Source organism: Elephantulus edwardii, unplaced genomic scaffold (assembly GCF_000299155.1).
Source record: "Elephantulus edwardii isolate Elephantulus edwardi_28Jun2011 unplaced genomic scaffold, EleEdw1.0 scaffold00120, whole genome shotgun sequence".
Lineage (NCBI taxonomy): Eukaryota > Metazoa > Chordata > Mammalia > Macroscelidea > Macroscelididae > Elephantulus > Elephantulus edwardii.
Window position 1 is genome coordinate 8,229,988 of NW_006399870.1, and position 25,003 is coordinate 8,254,990.

At 38.1% G+C, this 25,003-nt stretch overlaps 1 protein-coding gene across 3 annotated transcripts in view; it reads right to left on the reverse strand.

Moving 5' to 3' along the window:
- Positions 1-25,003, reverse strand: part of NTM (neurotrimin) — a 1,811,079-nt gene that overhangs the window by 191,371 nt on the left and 1,594,705 nt on the right. For all 3 annotated transcript variants that reach the window (XM_006892821.1, XM_006892822.1, XM_006892820.1), the window contains one exon: positions 20,049-20,174. In XM_006892821.1, the coding sequence (XP_006892883.1) occupies positions 20,049-20,174 (126 nt within the window). The remainder of the gene's footprint in view (positions 1-20,048; positions 20,175-25,003) is intronic.

The window sequence follows — 25,003 nt, forward strand, 5'->3', positions numbered from 1 at the left end:
CAAAGAATAACAGAAAAATTAATGCCTTTTAATTATGGTATTGGTGAAGAATACTGAATATAGTATGGACTTCCAGAAGAACAAACAAATCTATCTTGGAAGAAACACAGCCTGAAAATTCTTTAGAAGCAAAAGTAGAGATTCTTCATTTCATGCATATTAGATATGTTATTAGGAAAAATAATATTAACAAGGTTCCCCGGATGAGGACATCATGATTCTTAAAGTCAGTGAAAATTTGGGTCAGTTAAAAAGAAAGATATTCAATGAAAGACTGACACGGTGATAGCAATGAGTTCTGACAGAGCAACCATTCTCAAGACTGTGCAAGATCGTGTAGTATTTTGTTTGTTTCATATAAGTTTCCTATGAGTGGAACACAGAAGACTTGAAGAACTTGTGGTAGAAGATCAAAGACTATAGCCTTCAATATGGATTACATCTCAACACCAAGAAAATAAATACGTCCATCACTAGACCAATTGGCAACATTATGATAGATGGAGAAAAGACGGAAGTTGGCAACTATTTCATTTTACCTGGATCCACAATCAGTATCCATGGTAATAACAGTCAAGAAGTCAAAAGATGTGTTGCATTGGTAAAAGTGGCTGTCAAGACCTATCCTTGCTAAAGAGCAAGGGTATCAGTTTAAAGATTAAGGTGCACCTGAACTAAGTGGAAATTTCAGTTGGTTCCTACACATCTGAAAGTTAGATCATGGATAAAAATGACAGAAGAATTGATGCCTTGAAATTATGGTTTTGAGGAAGAATAATGACTATCCTACAAACTATCAAAATAATTTAAAAAAAAATCTGTCTTGGAGGAAGTACAAGCAGGGTGCTACTCAGAGGCAAAGACAGTGAAATATTGTCTCTTATATTTTGGGAATATTTTCATGAGTAAAAAGGCATCTGGTTAAAGTGGAGTGTCAGAGAAAGAAAGGAAGGACTTGTACAAGGTAGACTGACTCATTGACTGTTACAATGGGCTTGAGCATAGAAGAGATTGTGAGGATAGCACAAGGTAGGGCATGTTTTATATCTGTTGTTCATAGGATCACTGTGAGTTGTAGTCAACATGATGGCACCTAGCACAACACAATAAAGACGGCAGCCACAAGATGAAGATCATAGTGAGGGAGAGGAGGAAACCATGATCAATGATGAGTCTTCTTTAGGTCTTTTTTTCATATGAGTAGAGTTTACCTATTTCAGATCTCTGTTATTTATTTACTAAAACCATTTGAATTACCAAAACCAGAAACACTATCCTCTAGTTTAAGAATTCAGGTTTACCAGGAGATTCCCAGGGTAGCTTTCCACTGTCTGCATGATGATCATGAAGGATGGCTCCCATCAAGAGGTTCTTATAACCATGGCAACACAAGCATCAGCACTTCAACTGTTGCCATGACAACACTTAAGTGACCAAGTCAAGAGGCTTAAGGCAGTGTTGCAATGATGAAAAAAGCCAAGTTAATATGAGTGAGAAACGTGACTATTCTAGGGAAGACATGTGACTTTAAACAGTATGGAAGCTATGAAACAAGGATAAATAAAGGAAATACTGATACTGAGAAAGCATAATCGGTGTACTTGTTAAATTTCACACTATTATGAAGAATTTTGGAATCTTGGTGTAGAGAAATGAAATCACTTCTCTCGAACTACCTCTGTTTTACACATTTATCATCATCTTACTTCTGTCAAGTCAATTCCATCTCATAGCGACCCTGAACCAGGTTTCTGAGGCCTTATATGTTAACAGGAGAAGCATGGTCAGCATTTTCCCATGGAGTTGATTGGAATCACTGAAAATGTGGCCTTTGGGCTAGCTATGAATCACCCACTAGAGTCCCCTAGCTCTCTTCCATACCCCACTAGTAAGATAACATCATCAGATATAATTAAAAAACATTTGCCAGATAAAAAGTATAGCTGTTGTTGGTGCTGGTGGTGATTACCTTAGAGTTGAGCATGACACCTAGTGACCCTATGAACAAAATTCCTGAAGATTTTCTATAACTATCGATATTTATCAAAGTTCCTAGAGTTCCTGGAAGCATGTTGTTTACCATTATAGTTCATGCACCAAAATTTATACATGGACTAAAGCAACAATATCCTAACTGGTATCCAGCATCTATCCTCACATACCCAGTCTTTCTCTACAAGTCGTGAAAGAGACCTTTTAGTATTAAACCATTTCCCTCTAATGCTGTAAATGTACCAATGCATTTTATTTAAATAAATTCTACATTTGCCAACATATTTTTAAGGCACTGCATGCACTGGTTTCTAATTATTTCTTCGGCCCAATGTTTTATGTCACATCAATCTATATCAACACTCTTATTATTGCCCCAAACACGAATTGTTCCAGACCCAGGATCTTTGTACTTATAGGTCCCTTATCCTACAACAGCCTACCTAGATATATGAAGTTTATTATTTCATTTGACTTAAGATGTGTCTCAACACTCTACTTAAATAACACCACCTGACTCAGAAATATCAACTCCATTGAAAAATCCAAGTACAATTCTATTCTGAAATATAAGGGGGCACCATGAGTCAACATAGACTTAAAGCACCTGGTTTGGTTGATTTTGTATCATGTTTTATCTTTGTTTTCTTTTTCTCCAAAATTCTACAATTCCTTGAAATTATGTCATATCTTATTTATTAAATACTGTTTATACTCTATGTACTGTAGCCTTATGAGGCAAAGAATTTTAGTTATATTTTGTCCAACACCTCTTTTGAAGCATGTCAAATGTGTTGTATGGGGTACCGTAACATGACGAACATAGTGCCTAGATTCTCTATCTCTGTGCTAAGTGATGGGTGGTCCTTGGAGGAGGGTGTTATGCTTAGAAGGGTGGAGAGTGCAAGGGGGGAAGACTCTCGACTAGATGAAATTGAATTTACACAGTGATTGTAGCAACAGGGTCAACTGTGTAGGACATAATGAGGTTGGCTCAGGATAGGGCAAGGTTCTGAGCCCTTGTTCATAGGATTACTGAGGATCATAATCAACTCAACAGCTTATAACAACAAAACCAATAGCAACAATGCTATGTGATGACTTTAGGATATTAAAAATCCAGATGTTTCTTGAAAGCAGTACTTCTTCCTTGGCTCTCCCAAGGAAATCATGCTTGTTTAGTTTGCCTCTTATAATGTTTATACTTCAAAATCTGGAGCCTGTTGTTACATTTCTCCTCTAGGCTCCATAATAACTTGTAGACTATTCTTCTATTCACTTGTATTGAAAATGCTCTTTAAAGTGTATGCAATCTAGCAGTGTTGTCTTCTATTCCACTCCTTCTTTGAAGCCATTGACAGGTATCCTGAACTCCTCATGATTCACTGAGAGCTTTGACACATGGCTCACAATCCTCCTTGTCACTAACCTTAACTATTATTCATTCCTTGTAATAATATGTCAGACACTTGCACACCACCTACCTGAGCTCCTTTTTTCCAAGGGATTACCCTTCTGTCCCATCATAATGCCATCACTGTCACTTGCCTGAACCTGCCATTTCCTGGAATTGTTAATTAAGGGGTCATAACCTTTGACTCAGATCTCATACTTCCTTAGTATACTTGCTCAATTTGTACTATAATCCTAGTTTTACTATATTCACTCATTTATTAAACCAATATTAACTCAATGACTATAATTTGTCAGTTTCCTCTTGGTAATTGGTATATTCCGTGATAAGCAAGCTCTCACCTATTTAAGCCTATGGGGTGGGGGGATGGACATTAACTAAGCCTCCATGGCCACAGCAGTGCCCTTGAAGACCCTTGATAGTTCAGGAATGCCCTGATTCAAAACTTTTCTAGTCAAAACTGTTAACCTGTCCAGAATGCTCTATAGGAGTTAGTGTCTCTTCTTGCAAAGATTTTTCATGTTTGATTTATGAGATCTTCCTAAAATTCACCTTTTTCCACTCTATATAAGGTTACATCTTCATAAACACACACCCTATAACTTTTTTCTCCTCTTATTCTCATAATTTTTCCAGGTTATTATTGCTACAATAGAGTCTGTTTCTCTGAAAACCTTAAGTACAAAAGAACAAAATATTGTCCTGCGTCAAACTGTTTCCCTGATGGTTGGGGTATCTGAATCAATTGTTGCAACCAATCTTTTTTTGTCAACCAATCTTCTTTAAAAAAGTTTATTGTGATTTGTGTGAACATATACAAAGCATATTGGTTTATTTCGCCAATTACTCAAGCACATTTTATTCTACAACATCGCTCTATATTGCCTTTCTCCTTAATAATTTTAATAAGCATTTATTATATATTCATTCATTTTCTACTCCTACCTTCCAGGGTTTGAGTCTTTTCACCATAATTTGCCACATAATATATTTGATGATTTATTTATTCAAGGCCAATTTGCTGTCCCTCTTACTACAATACAAACTCAACCAACCTAGTGATTCGTACATATTTTGTCCAGTCAAAGAGTGCCAGTACCTAGAACAAATGCTCAATAAACAACTATAAATAAATCAATAAATTTATGAAGTATTCAGAGAAGAGTATTCCTAGAGGTGAAATACATGTCATTGGGGGAGCTATTTCTCCTCCACTATCAAGCAGATGTCTGGACAAATAACTTCAACTAAAGGCATCCTGGTGAATTCTTCCACAGGGTCACACAGTGATGCAAGAATTAGGAGGGAATGCAGATTCCTGGGCTCCGGATCACTTAAACAGAAGGTATCTTGAATTTATGATGAATCACAATAAAGTCCAAGATCATTTCTATAAACTTTATTGGAACAGGAGTTTGTGTTTCAGGGAAGGAGATGAGCTGTGTAGAAAGGAATAAGCCTGTCTGCAGTGGTGGCAAAGCTGATCCTCGTAGGGCAGGGACAGCTGTATCTTCAGCATTCCGGAATCAAGGCAGCAATCAGAAGCTGGTTGTGCAGTAATTTGTGAAGAATTTTAACAACTCAGCTAGAAAGAGCAAAACTTGATCTTATAAGAGCTAAAGAGATATTCATGCCCCTTCTTCTGCTTTCGTTCAATTAGGAAAAGCGCCCCTGGATGAAGGCACCATATTTGGTAAAATAGAAGATCATAATAAAAGAGGCAAAGCCTCAATGAAATACACTGACAGGTGACTACTATGATGGCTTCCCACACTCCACCAATTATGAGGATGGTGTAGCACCAATGTTTTACAACACGTGCAGAACAGACTCTAAATTAACTAACAACAATAGGAAGAGGAAGTATGCCAAATAGTACAAGGACATATAAACAAACTGACTGGAGCCAGCTATTGAAAATTATCCCCTGGAATCCACCAATTTATTTTTATATCGGAAATGACCTACTAATAGCAAGCAGACAGAAGATATACCATCACAGTCATGAATGACAGACAATATTTAGTCTGAGGGGGTCCCAGAGAAGTTGCTTCAATTCTGATAGTTAAGGGGAAGGATGTGAGGAGAGGATTTACCACTCACGAAAGTAGTCTCAAATGAAATAAGAGAGCTAAGAACAGAGGAGAGTTGAAAGTCTTACTGGGAGGCAAAGCCCTTTATTCAGAGAGAGCATTCAGAGATGCACTGAAAGGCCCCTAAAAGTAACTCAGCATGACAGAAGACAGTACATGGAGGGTCAGAAATATTAGGGAAGACAGAATGTTGAGGACAAGCACAAAGTCTGGCAGACATAAGCTCTTGACGAGAATGTGGAAGAGTTTGTAAGAATACCACAGGAAACTACAGTCGCAGGACGATAGCAGGAAGTCAAACTAGTGAATAAAAACCTCCAGAAATGTAGAAGCAGCAGTGCAGCAGGAAGGCAACCCATACTAAGAATTCAGTCTTAGAATCAGAAAGGAGGCTTAGCTTTGAATTCACCTTGACTACTTGATATTTGTGGCAAAGAACTTCAACAATTATTTATTTCTTTATGTCTCAAATACAAATAATGCCTACTTAGTGGGCAATTGAAGAGGAGGTAATTAGATTACATAATGTGTGCCAAGCACTTTGTGTAACACATAGTAAATAGGTTAAAGCAGATATTCTCAAATCTGAACATGCATCATAATTAGCTGGAAGAATTGTCACAACCAGAGTTCTGGGCCTTACACTTGTCAAGGAGCTCTGGTGGCCTAGTGGTAAAAAGCTGTGCTGCAATCCCGAAGACACATGGTTCAAAAGCACCAGTTGCTCTGTGGGAAAAGAATGGGAAATCTCCTCCCTTCTGATTTATTGCCTTTGAAAACTCATCAAAGGGCCAGCTCTGCATTCATTCCAATTTGATGGCACATAACAACACTTATTTGTAGACTTGGGGTATGAAAAAAACAAACAATAAAATACTAACGTTGCTGATTCCTTTAATACAAGGGTCAACAATTTGAGACTACTGTTCTATATAGCATGGGACCTCTGGAAATAGAATGTCGGAGTTCGAATCCCAGTTATGCAACTTAAAGCCATGTAAATGCAGCCAGCTTGCCTGACCTCTCTAATCCACCACTTTCTCTTAGGTAATTAAGTTGGAATCAACTCAGACCATCCAGCGGATTTTCAGAGGCTGTAAATCATGCAGGAGGAGAATGCCCAGCCTTTTTCTAAAGAGCAGCTGGTTGATTTGAACCAGGTACCTTTGGGATTACAGCAGATTCCCATACTACTCAGATTGTGATTTAGGATGATGTTACGTAAAACAAAGTGTTACATTGCCTAGTTATGCTGGTTATCATAGCTGGCAGCAAATTCAAGTCCTCACTTCAGCTGCTGTACCAATCTAATCTTAGCATGGTTCTCCCTCACTCTTGGTCCTCAGTCTCATCAAGCTGAGATCCTCCACTAGTAGCTTATGCTTCTTAATGAGATGTAGACAGCAAGCAAATAAAATAATGATGTGTAAGGACCTTTATGGTCTTACTGGATACTTTTAAGAAGACAAGCAGGTCATTGTCCTAGTCTATCTTACTCAGGAAGGTCTGCTGAAACCTATGTACCTACCAGTAGTGACTGCTTGCATCTCAAATACCAGAGCATAGCTTCAGCATCATAGCAAGCCACCAAATAGCAAACTACTACAGTACAAAAGATTCTCACCACTGGACCAACTGGCAGCATCAGGATGGATGGTGAAGAGATTGAGATTGTACACGGCTTTAGTTTGCTTGGCTCTGTAGTCAACACTCTTGGCACCAGCAGCCAGGAAATTGAAAGGGGCATTGCCATGGGAAAGTCTGCTGTTAGGGACCTCTTCAAAGTACTGAAGAGCAATGGTGTCTCTCTGGAGACTAAGATGCATCTGATACAGGCCATGGTCTTCACAATCACTTGTTATGCATCAGAGAGTTGGGCAACGACCAAGGAAGATAGAAGGAGAATTGACGTCTTTGAGCTGTGGTGCTGGAGAAAAGTATTGAGAATACCATGGACTGCTGGAAAACAAACAGATTCTTCCTGGAAAGGGTTAAAACGGGTGGCTCCTTGGAGGCAAGGATTCTGAGGCTCCGTCTAACATACTTTGGACATGTTGTGAGGAGAGACCGGTTCTTGGAGAGGGACATCATGCTTGGGAGGGTGGAGGGACAGTGCAGGAGAGGAAGGCCCTCTATGAGGTGGATTGATTCAGTGACTGGGATAATTGGGATGGGAGTGTCAGAGACAGCAGGACAGAGCAGAGTTTAGGGCTGTTTTACATAGGGTCGCTATGAGTCGCAAGCGAATCGATGGCACATAACAACAACAACAACAACACAGTACAAATAATTGTGCCTTACACATCATTTGAGCATCCTCACACTGCTATCATTATTGTTAGATGATAATAATTTGAGTTACTATTTAGTATTGAGGGGAAGAACAGTTATCCTAAACCAAGTTAAGAATCAAGATTCAAAGTAGATAAACAGTGAAAACCAGTCTTGCTTTCCTTATGTCAAAGATATTGTCAACTGAAAAATGTCTTGAGGACCATCATTGGTACACAGTAGGTGGTGCTCCCAAAGCTCTTAGCTGATGCACTGCAGTGTGGTGGTAGAAGCTCTCCAGATCTAGGGAGTAATACAAAGCTTGGAGGTGCACCCTCCTGAGGTTTCACAGAGTCCTTCTCTATTACCAGTGCCATTTCCTATGCTGGGCTTTCTGTAGAGATGGCTCCCTGTCCTTTAGGAGCTGTCATCTCAAGGAAACTTTGATCCCAATTAGCATCTGTAGAGAGGATGATACAATTTCCTTGCTTTTATGTTTTCTTTATTGCTCCATCAAAACAATTTTGCATGGTAACAGTCACCAAGTAGTAGTATAAATAGCCTAAGGCTCAGGAGAGTGTGGGGGTGGGTGCCGTTAGCAATGTCTGAATTCAGCAGACATCTGATTTTACAACATTTTTCAAAGTTTTTAAAATAATTGGGTAAAACCACAAACAGTGTCTGCGGTGTGCACTTCAGCCCTCGGGTTCTAGATGGGAGCTTTATTTCATATGTTCTTAATTCAGGCGCATTGAACTCGTTAATTTCCTCACTCGTCTTTTCATAATTTTTTCACTTCTCTGAAGGCAGAAGTTTTACAGCTATAATACTGCTTTAAAACAGATCATAAATACTACATTTACAGGAACTTTATTGACACTGGTAAAATTTTATCCTACTGTATTATCTAGATGTAATTTTACTGTTCGAGTTGTAGAGTTAAAAAATCATCTATAAATATCTTCTTTCTTCTGCTGTCTTCATTCTCACTTTGTTCACGTATCTGAGTTTAAAACATTTGCTTAAATGAGTTTCCAGATCACTTTTCTCCACATTTAATTTATAGAACTGGTTTATATTTATCATAATAAATTGCTCTCTTGGCCTAAGGTGGGCCTAATAATGTATGCTTCAAACTACTATGGACAGGAGGTTTGCCATTTTCCATTATGATGCAATTATTATTTTTTCTTTTACTATCAGCAACCATTGTAATATCTTTTGCAATAACAATTACATGTACCTCATGGGATCACTACTTAGGCTACTGTGGGAATTTTAATCAAGCACCTATATTAACTAGAAAATAATGGAAGTGATGAGAATTGCTGATTAAGTAAATTTCAACATCCCTCCATTTAGCAACTGACTAAGTCCAAATTTTTATAAGACTCAATCTTTTTTCAGAGAAAACCTTTATCATTTCCTCCCCTCTGTGCTTTTTATATTATTAAAAAATGGACTGATTCAGGAGATCTATTATATGTCAGTGAGGCAGTGTTGGTTCATGATAGGATTCTCACTTTTTATATGAGACCCACCTTTGATACCCAGCCAATGAATTTCATTGTACAGTTATATCACATCTATCAATGGAGACTTACACGATTTTAGATTGTTGACTGTTGTTGTTATATGCTGTTGAGTCACTTGTGACTCATAGTGACCCTATTTGCAAAAGCCCTAAACCCTTGTCTATCCTGTGCCAACCTCACTGTTATTGACATATCTACTCCCATTATCCCAATCACTGAATCAATCCATCTCATTGAGGGTCTTCCTCTCTTGTACTGTCCCTGCACCTTCCCAAACATGATGTCCCACTCCAAGGACTGGTCCCTCCTTGCAACATGTCCAAAGTAAGTCAGACAAAGCTTCAGAGTCCATGCCTCCAAGGAGCAGTCCAGTTTCACCCTCTCCAGGACGAATCTGTTTGTTCTGCTAGCAGTCCATACCACTCTTCTCCAGCACCACGGCTCAAAGACATCAATTCTCTTTCTATCATCCCTAGTCACTGTCCAGCTTTCTGATACATAGCACACAATTGCGAAGACTATGGCTTGGATCAGGCACATCTTAGTCTCTAGCCTAATGTCATTGCTCTTCAGTACTCTGGATAGGTCCCCGATAGCTGACTTTCCCAATAAAATTTGTCTCTTGATTCCCTGGCTGCTGGTACCAACAGTGTTGATTGTGTTGCCAAGCAAACTATAACTGTTAACAATCTCAATCTCTTTACCATCCATAATGATGCTGCCAATTTGCTCAGTGGTGAGAATCTTTATGTTCTTGAAGTTGAACTTCAATCCATATTGAAGGCTGAAGTCTGTGACATTCTACAGCAAGTGCTTCAGGTCCTCCTCAGTTTCAGCAAGCAGGATTGTGTCATCTGCATAATGTAGGTTGTTAATGAATCTCCTTCCAATCCTGATGCCACATTCTTCCTCATACAGGCCCAGCGGCTCAGATGATTTGTTATGCATACAGATTGAAAAGGTATGGAGACAGAACACAACCCTGGGTTTCAGACAAGCACAATCAAATGTTCTGGGATTCCTATTCTTCTCAGAGTCAGCCACAGCTTGTTGTGATCCACACAGTCAAAAGCCTTTTTATAGTCAATGAACCACAGATATACATTCCTCTGGTACTCTCTGCTTTCTGGCAAGATCCATCTAACATTAGCTATAATATCCTTAGTCCCATGGCCTCTTCTAAACCCAGCCTGAACATCTGACAGTTCTCTTTTGACATATTGCTCCAGTCGTTTTTTGAATAATTTTCAGCAGACTCTTGCTTGCATTACATTAATGATATTTTCCAATAATTTCCACACTCTGTCGGGTCACCTTTCATTGGAATTGGAACAGATATCAATCTCTTAAGTCAGTTGTCCAGGTGGTTGTCCTTCATATTTCTTGGTACAACATAGTGAGCATATCCAGGGCAGTGTCTGTTTTTTGTAATATGTCAAGTAGTATGCCATGAATTGTTGACTAGATTCCCATAATATAAGGATAGAGTAGGAAGAAAGGCATGGTTTCCTATTCTAGAAATTTAGCAATGAAAACTGTATGTGTGACAATGTAATAATCCTGTTGTGCAGGAGGGAACCACAAATTGAGGGAGGACTCAGTGCTAGCTAACAAGTATATACTGGCATAGAACCAGATGCTTAACAATCGCCAACATATTTATTCCATCTTATGTTAGTAAAACCAAACCATTGCTGTAGGGTGAAGCAGACTCATAGTAACCCAACAGGACAGAACAAAACTGGCCTCTATACTTTAAAAGGCTATAATCGTTATGGAAATATCAGCTATGTCTTTCTACTGTGGAGAGACTGGTAGATTCAAACTTTTGACCTTACAGTTAATATTCAAGTACTTCACCATAGTGCCACCAAGGCTCCTTGTTAGGAAATTATTATTATCTCTATTTGTAAATGAAGACTCTAACGTTCCACTCTGGGTACAGAGTAGGCAGGGGTTGGAAAATGAATACTTTTTCACTTGGATTTCATGATGTTTGGAGAAACATTAGAGCGAAGAGGGGAAAAAAAAATCCTCTATTTTATCCTCTCCTTATTAGAATAAATTTTGTTTTAAATTATGTACCATAAAAGACTTATTAAAAAAAAGAGAAAGAAAATCTTTTATCTGCATTATCTGACACTTCTTAGTTTATCAGTCAAGTTCAGAGCCTGCCAAACTGTTTTTGTCCCAGACAACAAAGATCAAATAAAACCCAAGGAGAACTACTCCTGCCCCCATGATCCTTTAGCCAGAGATGTCTCCTGAGGCCATGAGGCAGTGCAAACAGTACACTGCTTAGGAACAAATGCCAGCTTTTAAGGACTTGGGAAGAGGGTTGATTTGCTGTGTCAGAAAAAGAGCTGTCACATGGCACATCTAAGCACAATCTTAAAGTAAGAAGAAAACTTACCAAAAAAGATGTAAAAGGAATACTCTAGGGAACACAGACAAAATGTGTGAAGGGAAGCACCTGTAGTATTAGGTGACTGTTGAGTTCATGGTGTTACTGTCCTTTTAGTGCAAACAGTGACACGAGGTGTGCTGCACCAAAAATCAAGAAATAAATCAAGAAACAAACATATGACTAGAGAGGTTTATCACCATTTCCCTATCACATGGTCATAGAATTGTGAAGGAGAGTTCAAATCCATCTGGATTTGAAAAAGAACCCTTATTTTTCAGGCAGAATGACTTTGTCTTTTATCTGCCAGGAAGCATCTTCTCAATTCACTGTGAATGGGTTTGGGCATAGAGTTAGTGCTGGTAGCCAAAGCCTCACAGAAGAACTGACTTGGATTTCACTTTGATGCTCTCTGAAGTTTAGAATCTCAGTCCTATGTCTGAGCAGAAGACACAGGGATTATTCCTTGTTGCCCTCAGAAAACAAGAGCACAGCAGAAGCATTGGCCATTTCCCATGCTCTCCACTGGGAAGAAAGAGCAGAGGAAAATAGATCCCTTCTTAATCACATCATCTGGATTCTAATGTCTCAGTGGAAACAAGCAAGTGATTGGCAGCTCAGCAGATTATGTGGGAAGAGTTTGCTTAAAAAAATCCAACTCCCAAGTTTTTCCTTGATCCCTCAGGTCCTAGTTCCTGAGACTGCCTTCTAGTTGTATGGTAGATCCGTAAAAGAAAGGTAATGTAGTTATTACATACCCTTTTCAATTTTTGCAGAGAATATTTAGAGTTTGTTTTTTAATTACTGGGCAACTCAAGCAAAAAGATATACTAAGAGATGTTCAAATTGGCATAGATAGAAATATTTTAGAAGGAAAGCTTCTTTTATAAAATCTTTCCCCTTATCTCGTTGGGCGGCTGCCATCTGTGGGTAAGGTTATGTCTTTACTTCCACTTTGCCCTCCTCCCTCCCACCTTAGCACCTTTTTCTGTGGAAGTTTTTCTCATCTGCCATCTTAATGATCCTTATGCTACATAGGGCCCCTGATGCTGGTGCTGACAAGCTGCTCATTAGTGCCAGGGTGCGGCAGTCAGTCGACAGCATGCCAGAGCTCTCAGCCTGACACTTTTTTCACAGAGCTGTCACTGGAGTCATGGTGCCTGCCAGCTCTGGTTGAACTCAAGCTGTGATACCTCCAGTGCCAATTAGTGCTTCAGCGTGCTGCTTGGCGGAGGAGGAAGACCTTGTCAGTGCTAGCATGGGGAGGGAAGTGGACACCAGGGATGGATCAGGCAGACAGGAGGAAGGTAGGGCTAATGGCACTTGCAAGGAGATTCCCATCTAGGAGTTCCCATTTATGATCACTGATTTGGTATGTTTTAATATTCTGAGAAAAAAAAGAGCTAGGACAACTAATGGCCTCCTAGGCCTCTTCACATACAGTATGAGAGATGAGGTGTCAAGTGAATTAGTTTTGCAGTTAAGGAAGTTTCCTTGATTTATAGATATGGATTCAAGTATGAATGCAAGGATTGATCTAGAGATCATTTATACCTGGATGCAGGTGTGATTCAGAAATGGATGAAATTGTGCAAATGTGGATGAAAAAGCATTGCAAGGACAGATGAAGGTGTAGATATGGGGGCAAATGCACAGGTGAATTCATATGGATGGATGCAGTGGTATGTCTAAAGGTATGTATGTTAATATGGATTCAGGAATAATAGTGTGAGGTCTGATAAAGGAGTAAATGAAATTATGAATATAGATTTGAAAGTAGGGAGATCATAGGGATAGTTAGAGAAATGGATAAAGTCACCATTATAAGTGTGGTTGCAACAATGGTGCAGAGATGGATGAAGCAAAGAATAAAGGTATGGATGTAAATATTAATGCAGAAATTGATGGATGTAGAAGGACAGAAAGACAGAGAGCCTAATGGCTAGCTAGCTACCTGAGGCAGGGGTGAAGAGGGAAATTAGAGATGAGAGATAGGGGGGGGGTAGAAGAGAGAGAGAGAGAAATACGCAGAGGGCCAGAAACAAAAGAGTGAAGGGTAGAGAATAGGAAAAGACGTTTCTCCATTTCCAATTATGTTGAATACTATCTATCCCTGACAATATCCAGGGTTGCTTTAGAAAACTGTGGTTGGGGTTCTGAAGATTTAGGGACTCTCTCTCATTGTCATCAATACTCAGAGCTGACCCATCAGCAGATTTTCAGAGGCTGTAAACTGCATGGGAGGGGACTGCCCATCTTTCTTCTATGGACCATCTCGAAGATTCCAGCTCACAAAGAGGTGCCACCGTTAGGTTAGCAATGCAATTCCCTAAAGCCATTAGAACACTTGGCTAAAGGAGAACAGGATGATATTGAATTGGCTATGGGCTCCAGTGGAATAGAGAAAGAATGCGTCACAAAAGCCAGACATTATTAGGGCTGTTGCCACCAGGCAGAAATGATGGGGATAAAAGTAGAGGCAATGCACCAAATATCCACTTTCAAAATCACTTGTGAGCCTGCTCTACTTTCTGTAGCAGAGAACTTGAAAAGGAGTTGCTTTTTTAAGGGAGAATTCTACTGAGCCACAGCAGGTTCCTCACTAGGGAAATTTCAGGAAAGGCTTGAAGATTCTGTGAAACCATAGAAAATATCAAGGAAATTTGACAGCAGAGTATTGCAGAAGGAATACACCAAATCTTGGTTGTAAGCATCAAAGTGGAGAATTCCTTGAGGATCAAGATGAAAAATTTCAAAGTGCACGATGAAAAATACACACACTTTTGGCACACTAGAAAAAATATAAACTCATTGAACCTACAACTATTTCTTGAATGCTTTCCAGGTGCTAGGAATTGTGCTAGGAGGTGAATTATCAAAGACAAATTGAGAAGCAAACCCATTGAGGTATGAGGCAAAGATAATGCATATAGATCTGGCATTAGACATTCCTGTGAACTGGATCTTTCTTAATTTTCCAGACAATATCTGCCTATGCAGTATTAATCTCTTAATAATCTAGATTAGGCTTTTATTTATTTTCTTTCTAATTTGTTTTTCTCCATAGTTTGTCTTCTGAGAAGAATGCACATACGTGCAACCTAGAGAGGGTTACTATAAGGATATTCTAGAAGCTCTGGTTCAAAATGTGTTGAAAGTACACAAAGGAGTTCCTGGACTCATTCCTTTAACTATTGGAGTCTCAGGAAAATGGCAATAAAGAATCTAAGCATTTTCTTTAAAGCTCTGGTAATCGTACAGAATCTGTAGACATAAAAAGAGGTCCTACATAACATCATTTGGTATTTTGAAAGAAATTATGTTTCTGCTTATTTAGGAACTATTCTAGCCCTAATGATAGTATTTTGTAGATAGAAGGAGTTTAGCTTAAGGGTAACACTATGCAGATCCTTGTAGGCCTAGGAGAGGAAAAGGCACATAGCCATGAATGGGGCACATTACTAAAGGAGACTGGGGCTCCCTAATGCCCTAAAATTATATGCTAATGTCTTCAGGAATTTGGCTAGGAATTTAAATCCATTCATTCCCAGAACAATCACTTGAGAACAATGAGAGAAGGTTCTGCTTCCTGAGAAAATCAAAACTTCTGAATGTCCAAGAAGCGCTATGGTAACATGGGATAGGATGAGTATGCCTTCTACTTGCTTCGAAAGGGGAACTATCCCCATCGATAATATCCATAAAACCAAACAGCTGTTTAGTAAGACATGCCACCACTTATCTCTTCCTACCAGTCATTCAAGTCTGATATTTGTTTTTGAGACTTTACTCACAGTTGTGGGATTAATTAGGAAAATAAGTTGGATGGTAAAGGAGGCAAATAATACCACCCAATGTAAGCCCAGGTTTAGTGCAGCAGCCCTAAGCCAGTTTAACAAGGCAAAATTCCCCAACTAGTGAAAAACTGGGTTCAATTCAACAAAACAAATTCAAGAAACCTCTGGTTGCCTCAATCATCCAGCAAAAATTGCCTCTGAGCAGTTATGTCAGCTTCTCTAATCATCCATGAAATAAAACCTGTAACAGTAGCATTTATCTTAGAGATGTTACAAATGAGCTATTTCTCGGGTTACACCTTGCCACAGAGTCTTCACAGCAGTTCCATTGCCTTTTCACAGCAGTTCCTTAGTCTCTTTCACCTCACCACTGTCATCGTTGGGGTACCTTACATTATGGAAACCTCTCTCTCTCTTATATTGATCCCACAATTGTAGATGAGTCACAAGTCCATGTGTCCACAGTTAAGGTAGCAGGAGATCATGCCCCTAATGGGGGTTAACACAATAGCTAGAAAAAAACAGTTTAAGGGTTGATACCCCAAAACACCAAAATGGGAGAGGAGTATGAATATACAGTTATTGTCAGCAAAGCTAATGTGCTTTCTGTTTGAACTCATGGAACAATAAATTCAAGAGAATAAGAAGACAATACTACTAGTAATCGTATCAATGGAACTACTACTACTTCTTATTGGTCTTTGCTCAGGTATAGCATATAATTTTTCTACACGGGGCTCTAGCCTTCCTCAGCTTATTTTCAACAAATAGTTTTTTATAACTATTTAGTGTGGAAAGAGGAAACCTTTATGACTGAAAGGCTTCACTCTTAGTTTAGATTTGGCAGGAGCCCAATGTCATATCTTATCCCCAATTAGTCACTAGGAAAATAGTGCCTTGGTGAGCTCCAATATGTTTAGTTGTTTCTTGGCATGTCTCATCAGCCTGAATCAGGGAAGGATAATCTGGATCTTTAAAATGGTGTCCATATAAATTACTCAGATACAAAAACAGATTCTGATAAGCCTCTTCTTTTAGATGCATCCTCTTTTTCCATAGCAGATAAAACCTCAGTAAAATGGAAACATCTGGCTGAGGCTCAGGTTAAAGTGTCCTGGGGAAGTGAATCTGCTCAAGTGCTATGTACTATGATACAATAGCACAAAAATCAGAAAGATAAACAGAAGAGGGACTAAGCTCTGGAAAGAAGAGAGAAAAGTGGTAAGTAAATAAAGGAAAAACAACTTTTACAAGTGGGGAAAATAAAAAGGAGAAATTTATGAAACTGAAAGAAAGTGGAAATATAGAATGAAAAGAGGAAACATAAAAGAGAAAGGTAAAGGGAGAAGGTAAGTGAAGAAAAAGTGTGTGTGTGGGGAAGTACCAGAGAAAGTGTAAAGCTTGGTGACCAAATTAGAAAATGAGAAAGGCATTAATAGGACATAAAGGAAAGCCTATGAGGCATAAGACAATCTATTATTTAAACATGTCATTTAAATAAGAAGCACTCTTAAAATTTTAAATGAACAGGTTGTCTAGGCATCAACCAGTACAGGATTAATATGAGCCCTAGAATGAAAACACCTACCATTGGGAAGATTTCTTCTTCATATATGTACGGACTGTCCTCCATCCCTAATTAGCCTGTTCAGACATTAATGTCCTTCCCAAATTTTAGACCTGCCCACATGTCCCATTTCAAATATGAAACTGATAGTTACCCAGGTTGTCGTTAAGTGCTGTTGAGTCGCAGGCGACTCAACTCATAGCAACCCTATGAAGGAGAGTCCTCAATGCTTGGGTGTCTCTCATCCTCTCTCCAGGTTCATAGGGTTTCCGGAGGCAAGCTACTATGGAAGTGGATGCCACTCCTGCTTCTGAGCTTGTTTTAATTGGGGAGCTCCACCCCACTATCTGTCTGCATTGGGTTACCCAGGTAGATCTCCTTGATGATATTTCTTATAGCAGCAGTATTAGGACTGATGATTTAGGAAAGCTCCCAAAAATTGAGGCCAACATGTTTTCCCTAAAAAAGTTCTTCCGGCACAAATTGTAACTTTCTGAGACAGAAAATTTTGTATTTTTGGCTCTTCATAGCCCTAACATGACTTTAAACATGTTCACCAGAAAATTTTGCTGCTTCCAGGAATGGAAGACTCATATTCTCTGGAAAATACGTGCTACTAGAGAACAGACACTTAGCTACCAGCATCCAATAGCGGGTTTCTCCAAAGAATTTAGGGATTGTTGTGATTGGTTAAAGGCCCAGCACCTTTTATCCAATGGAGAACATTTCTGAACTTCCCAAAGGATCAGCTTAGATGTCCCACTGAACTTTGCTCCAACTCAATATTTCCCTCTATCCAGCATTGAACCCAACCAAGTCTTTCTATGTGGGTTGATCCTAGAAACATTCTCTAGTAAATTTCTCTGTGTCAATAACCTTATAAGATGTTTCTTATAGATTTACGCTGCAACACCAAGCAAAGCAAAACAAAACAAAACCCACTTGTGAAATTTATTTTTCAGTATGACTTTTCCTATCCATTGTTTGACTTCGCTATGGTGATGGATGGGAATATATGAACAGGGTATGTTAGCCAATCCACAAGGTAACTGGCTATCTGCTATTCCATGAGGAGATTGGCTGATCTTAACAATCTACAAAGGAATTGGCTAGTCTCACCAATGAATTGAGCAAGTCAGCAGCAAGAGACCAATATACCCTCTGGCCTTACTGAAGAAGAAGCAAGAAAATGTAGGGTTCTTTTCTTGTTCCAGCTACACCTATGACAGCAAGGCCTATGGCAGTAACACATATAGCCACAACGGAGACCTGACATGAGAAGAGATCTTCATGAAGTCGAAAGCCAATATTGGCAGGACTGAGAACTTTGTTGCACAACTGGGAGTGGGAAGCCAATATTGCAGGACTGAGAACTTGGAAACATTGGCCTAAAGCCATGAGGCTCAATGCTGATATGCCTTTGTGCACATTTTGGGAGCTGTCTTGACTGTATCCTGTTATAAATCTAGATTATAAACTTTTTACTTCCCCAGTATGGTCTTATGTAGTCTGTGAGCTATTTCATTGGATTTTATACCAAGCAAAGCAGTAAAATTAGTGTTGAGATGATCAAGAAGAGGTATGGGGGCATGGGGGACATTTCTGACCTCATGGGCAATAGTTTTGTGTTATCAATGCTGTGGACAGACACAGTTCCCCTTTGTGAAGTCAGTCAAAAAGAGAGGTACCTGTTCTGACTTGGCTCTTGCTCTTTTTACACTACTCTAGATCCTTTAGAACATGAACCCTTATGAATCAATAATATGCCTACTGCACATACTCACATACATATTTGCATATTTCCTGATATTCAAAGATAAACCTATAAATTTCTCACTAATCAGCAATAAACAATGAAATGAGGGACCTTTATCCATATCTCTATTCAAATTCTACCTTTTCAGAGGCTTTTCTTGATCACATACCTTTTCCTCCCATGAACAGATGTTGCTCTATTTTCTCACTCTTACCAACATCTGATAAGTTGTATATTCTCTTTTATGATCTGTCTTATGAGGATGTGAGATCATAAGGAATATCACTATTTTGTTTATTGCTAAATCTCTAGTGCCTAAAAAAGTGTCTGTAGTATTATTATAAATATTCAAGAAGTATCCACAGATGATTAGATAAATTTAACTTTACTCCCAAATAAAAATTTGTTTAAAGATTAATATCATTTGATCATAAATTTTAAAAGTTTTAGGGAGCTCTGGTGGCCTAGTGGCAAGAAGCTGCACTGCAATACCAGAGGAACATGGTTCAAATCCACCAGATGCTGTGCTGGGGAAGGAGGGGCAATCTCCTTCTGTACCAGTCAGATCTAATTTGATGGTACACACACAAAAAATAATAATAAAATGAAATAAAATAACCTTAAAGTTTTAGATTTCAAAAAGCCTAAACAATTAAACATTAAAGCTAAAAACAATATTTAGTTCGGTCTATGTAATATTTTGCACACACTAAGTTTTATTTATTTTCTAAGAAAAAATAAAGCTTAGTAACAAGAATATCACCATAACAACTAATGAAATAGCAAACAGATACATGGCAATGCTGAAGAGACATAGGCTTGGAAAATTTCCCTTTTGGCATATAACTATTCAGAGCTTTATGCCTTGCTATATACTTGTGTTTTCTTACTCCTAAAATAACTACTTGGAAATATCATTAAAGCTACTAATTCTACCATCAAACTAGACATTTAATCTACAGCTTGACTATTTAACCAAGAAACAATCAAGGGTAATTTTCCAGAAATTGGAGAGATCCCCAGGTTGATCCTGCAACTTAGAGAATATACCTGTGGTGCTGAGAAGAACTATCTTTCTGCAGAACTTAAGTACACAATTAATAGGCTACCAGAAATGTATGATACTTTGCACATGGTTAAAAAGGCCATAATGTCCTTACCATAACCAACCAGGCTCACATTTCATCTCATGACTCAGAGACCAAACAGATTCTCTTACCTTTGGGAGAGATGTGTCTCCAGGTAACTGTAGGCTCTGGTCTACCTGTTGCTATGCAGGTGAGGCTGATGTTATTTCCTTCATTAATGGAGATATCTGAAGAAATCTCTACAATTTTGGGAGATACTGTGGAGACAAAACAGGAAGGTGAAAAATCTAGCGAAATATTTATCATCTATCTATCTATCTATCATCTATCTATCTATCTATCTATCTATCTATCTATCTATCTATCTATCTATCTATCATCTATCTAAGTTTGCAGTTGGCAGAATAAGACAACCCAGAAACTGAAATACATTGACTACAGGAACAAATGACAGGGAGTCACTAGAACACAAGGAGTTAGAAAAAAATTAGAGTAGTTCCCAAAACATGAAAGCAGTATCTTACCTTGAATTTAGCTTTATTTCTGTCTACTTAAATACAAAATCAGGGAATCTGAAGAGAATGAATCTCAGTACAATGTTGCAGTAACTATTCTCTTTACTTCAATTTGTTTTCTGTCTTTGTCCGCTACCTGCCTCAGAACACATCTACAAGTCACCACCACACTATACTAGAATTTTCTTTATATAATGCAGTTATGATCATCACATCTCTCCTTAAACACCTCCAATTGTTCTCTACTAATTACCTGAATAATCCAAGTTTCTTTTTCTAATACACTAGGGATTTCAGAACCAAGCATCAACCTACATTTCCACTGACACTCACAGTTATCCCACTTCCATCTAACTCTTTATTTCCCAGTATATTAAATAATTTCTCATCATCATTTAAATATATATTCTTCTAGTGTTCTTCCTTCACAACCTGAAGTTAGTTACAGCTGTTGGAGAACAGAAAGTAATGCCAGCTATTTCATACTTGATTATTGTTTTACTCTTTAGTTACTGTTCCAAAAAAGAGGAGTTTATTCTAACTCATGAATTTGGGAATAAGAACCCTTTATAAAGCTGCTTTTTTAACTTTTGCTTTACACATAGTTTTCCTCTATAAAGATAACATCCAACGGAGCTCTACAAGACAATTGTTTTTATGTATAAACATCCTGTAAAGTGTGATAAACTTCTTGCTGCCCAGCCTATGACTGGGAATGTGCTTGCCTCTAATCTTAAGAGTCAGACTAGAAACTCATTGTTAAATTCTGAAGTCCATGTCTCCAGTCTCAGCTTTACCACCATTAATATGATGACTGACTTTCCATGCTCATAACCAATGTGTTTTATCCAGAAGTTGCTTTAGAATCCTAGTGGATAAAGTAAGATATAATGTGTTGCTTCCCAATTTTCTAATTCTTGGCACTTAAACCAATGTTATAAGTATTTGCTTAGCACCTCTTAGATAGATGACCCAGAGTTTTTGACATTTTTAATTGTGTCCTATTATATATATATATATATATATATATATACACACACACACAGTAAGAGTTCAACACATGTATTGGATTGAATTAAAGGGTAATTTAAGGTAGCCAAGCAACATGTTTATAACAAACTCAGAGTTATATCATTATAATATTATAATCATATCATAATCATCTTATGGAAGGTCTTCTCCTGTGCTGTTCCTTCATCATTCCAAGCATGATGTCCCTCTCCAAGGACTAGTCCCTCCTTGCAACATGTCCAGATGAAGCTTCAGAAACCTTGCCTCCAAGGAGCAGCCTGGTTTCACCCTCTCCAGGACGAAACTGTTTGTTCTTTTAGCAGTCCATGGTATATTTAATACTCTTCTCCATCACCACAGCTCAAAGGCATCAATTCTTCTTCTATCATCCCTAGTCATTGTCCAGCTCTCTGACTCACAGCAAAGGATTGCAAAGACCATGGCATGTATCAGGCACATCTTAGTCTCCAGACTGACATTGTTGCTCTTCAGTACTTTGGAGAGGTCTCTGACAACAGACTTTCCCAATGCAATTTGTCTTTTAATTCCCTGCCTGCTAGTGCCAAGAGTGTTGACTGTGGCACCAAGCAAACTAAAGCTGTTAATAATCTCAATCTCTTCACCATCTATCATGATGCTGCCAACCAGTCTAGTGATAGGAATCTTTGTTTTCTGGATATTGAGCTTCAATCCATAATGAAGGCTGCAGTCTGTGACCTTCTGCAGCAAGTACTTCAGGTCATACTTAGTTTCAGCAAGCAGAGTTGTGGTATCTGCATAACGCACTTTGTTGATTAATCTTCTTCCAATTCTGATGCCACATTTCTCCTCATAGAGACCAGTATCCCAGATAATCTAGTCTGCATATAGATTAAAAAATATGGAGATAGGACACATCTCTGGCATATACCTTTCCCAATTTTCAACCATATAATGTTTCCTTGCTTTGTTCTGACAACTGCCTCCTGGTCCAAAATATAGGTTTCACATAAGCACAATCAAGTGTTCTGGGATTCCCATTCTTCTCAGAGTCACCCACAGTTTGTTGTGGTCCACATAGTCAAATATCTTTGCATAGTCAATGAAACAAAGATAGATCTTCTTCTGGTACTACCTGCTTTCAGCCAAGATCCATTTAACATTAGCTACAATATCCCTAGTAACACAGACTCTTCTAAACCCAGTCTGCACTTCTGAAAATTTTCCAATAATTTATACTTAGAATTTTTTAATTTCTGGCTGAATGGTTACTACCTCAGGTTATAAAGCCTTCCAGGTGATCCTCAAGATAAAATCTTTTTTTCTTGGAATTATATAAAATGTAACTCACTTACTCACTCACTCACTCACTGCAAGTAATTGAGAACCAACTCATAACTGACACTCCAGTAGGTTTTCAGAGACTGTAGATCACACAGGAGGTTGCTGTTGTTAGTCATTGCCTGTGTTTCTCCTGAAGAGCTAATGATGGATTCAAAGCGGCAGAGAAGAGCCAACTTTGGGTTAGCAATGTATTTCCCCATTGACTATACCACCAGAATTGTAGCTCTCCTTTATCACATCTGAAACAAAATATCTTACATTATATTTATGTTACGTTTTCAGTCATCCTGTGTATTACCTGAGTATAAAACATTAAACAAGAGACTATCTTTTATTATCTGCTTTCAGAAGGTATTATGAATTCACAGCAACCCCGTGAAACTGTGTTGAATTGCTCATAGGCTTCCCAAGATTGTAAATCTTTACGGAAGGAAATTACTTGAACATTCTCATATGGGACAACTAGTATGTTCAAATTTCCTACTTTCTGGTAGCAGTTGAATGTTCTGACCACTTCTCTTTTTCTCTCTGTGTGTACACCTACACATATGTTTGCATGTGTGTACTTGTACTTCCCCAATATTTATTTAGTGGCATAGAAAACATGGACTGTGCATATGGTGTGGGTAAGAAAATCCTGATTCTAAAATTTGAGACTGTTAAGATTAAATTACAATTTATAGTGTTATTTTAAAAGTTAGATTGTACAATTATCTTTCTCAAGAAAAAATAATATTTGCCAAGTTAATGACTAAGCATTAGATTTGTTGTTTGAAGCATTTACATTTTGCAATTTTTCAGTTCTAGAATAAATTCAGTTGATATTGCAAGAATAAATACTCAATAAAATCTTCCAGTTGATTACACAGTTTTAATGGAGCAATTGCTCTTCATGCTACTACCTCACTATTCCCTCCATTTTCCTGGCCTAAATTCCAGCCCATCTTTGATATCCACACAGAACTTGCTTGCCTCTTTGAGAACAGGTTGCCTACAAAATTCTGTCCTGACCTTGCAGCCATTGCCCCAACTATGCAGGGAAGTAATTTATTGATCTGTAAAGAACTCAGAGTTGCTCTGCAAGGGATTATGTCACAAGACGCCTTGCAATAAAATATAAAGTGATGGACTAATTTTGAACATAGGGTGATTTAGGGTTTGTAGTTGGAAGTGTGCTTAAAGTACATTTTAAGTAGAAATCAGGGTGAGTAATGAATTACTTTTGCTTTGGAAGGGCTTATTGGGAGTTCATTTTCTTGGCTTCTTACTTGATAGCTAATCTGTTCATCATAAACTAGAGAACAATGGACAGTCCTGGAGTAGAATGGAAGGTTGTTTGGGCCAGAGTTGTCAGCAGAGTAAGTGCATTAAATGAGACAATCACACATCATGGTTGGAAGAATCATCTAGAATTTTCTCCTCTCCCTGAGCACCACAAATGGAAAAGGTTCAATTTATGAAGTAGAAGTTGGGAAAATGCCTACTGTCTTTTCAATCCTGCTTTGACCACAAGTCAAAGTTGGCAGACTGCCTCTGCATAGAATTGAAAGGAAAACAATTTAAGGCATAGTGTTAACAATGTTTGATCAGAAATGGAAACTCAATTACCAGAACTAAACTGACATAATTTACAAGATGGTAATGGATTAAAGATCAATTTGCTAAGTAGAAACTTCTAGCACATTATATTGGTATCCAAAATTAAACTGAATTGGTCTTAGTTAATATAGAATTTATAAAGATAATGGCTACCTATGAGAAAAGGCTACTTTACTTTTATAATGTATCCTGGATATATTCTGTTTTATCCCTTCTGATTATGTAAGCTGGTAGGAACATAAGATTGAGCTTGCTTGTTTTTATAAAATCACTCTCTCACTCATCTATTCAATCATACATTCACTGATAAATTTCTATATGCTAAGTATTATGAAACGCTAGAAAAAAAGAAAAAGACATAATGCTTGTCCTAATGAGTACACTGGATAGAGATATAAATAAAGATTAAAAATGTTTTTATAATAAGGTGAGATAAAAACAGAACATAGGTGTTAAGGCAGATAGGTCTCTAGAATGATGTCAAGGATATTTGACATCTAAGCTAAGTCTTAGGAAATAAGAAAACTTTAACCAGGTCTCGGGGGCAGGGGTAAGACATTCTAGGTAGAGAATACAAGATAAGGAATACATTTTTGTAAAAGAGTCTATGCTATGAAGTACACATGTATTTTGGATGG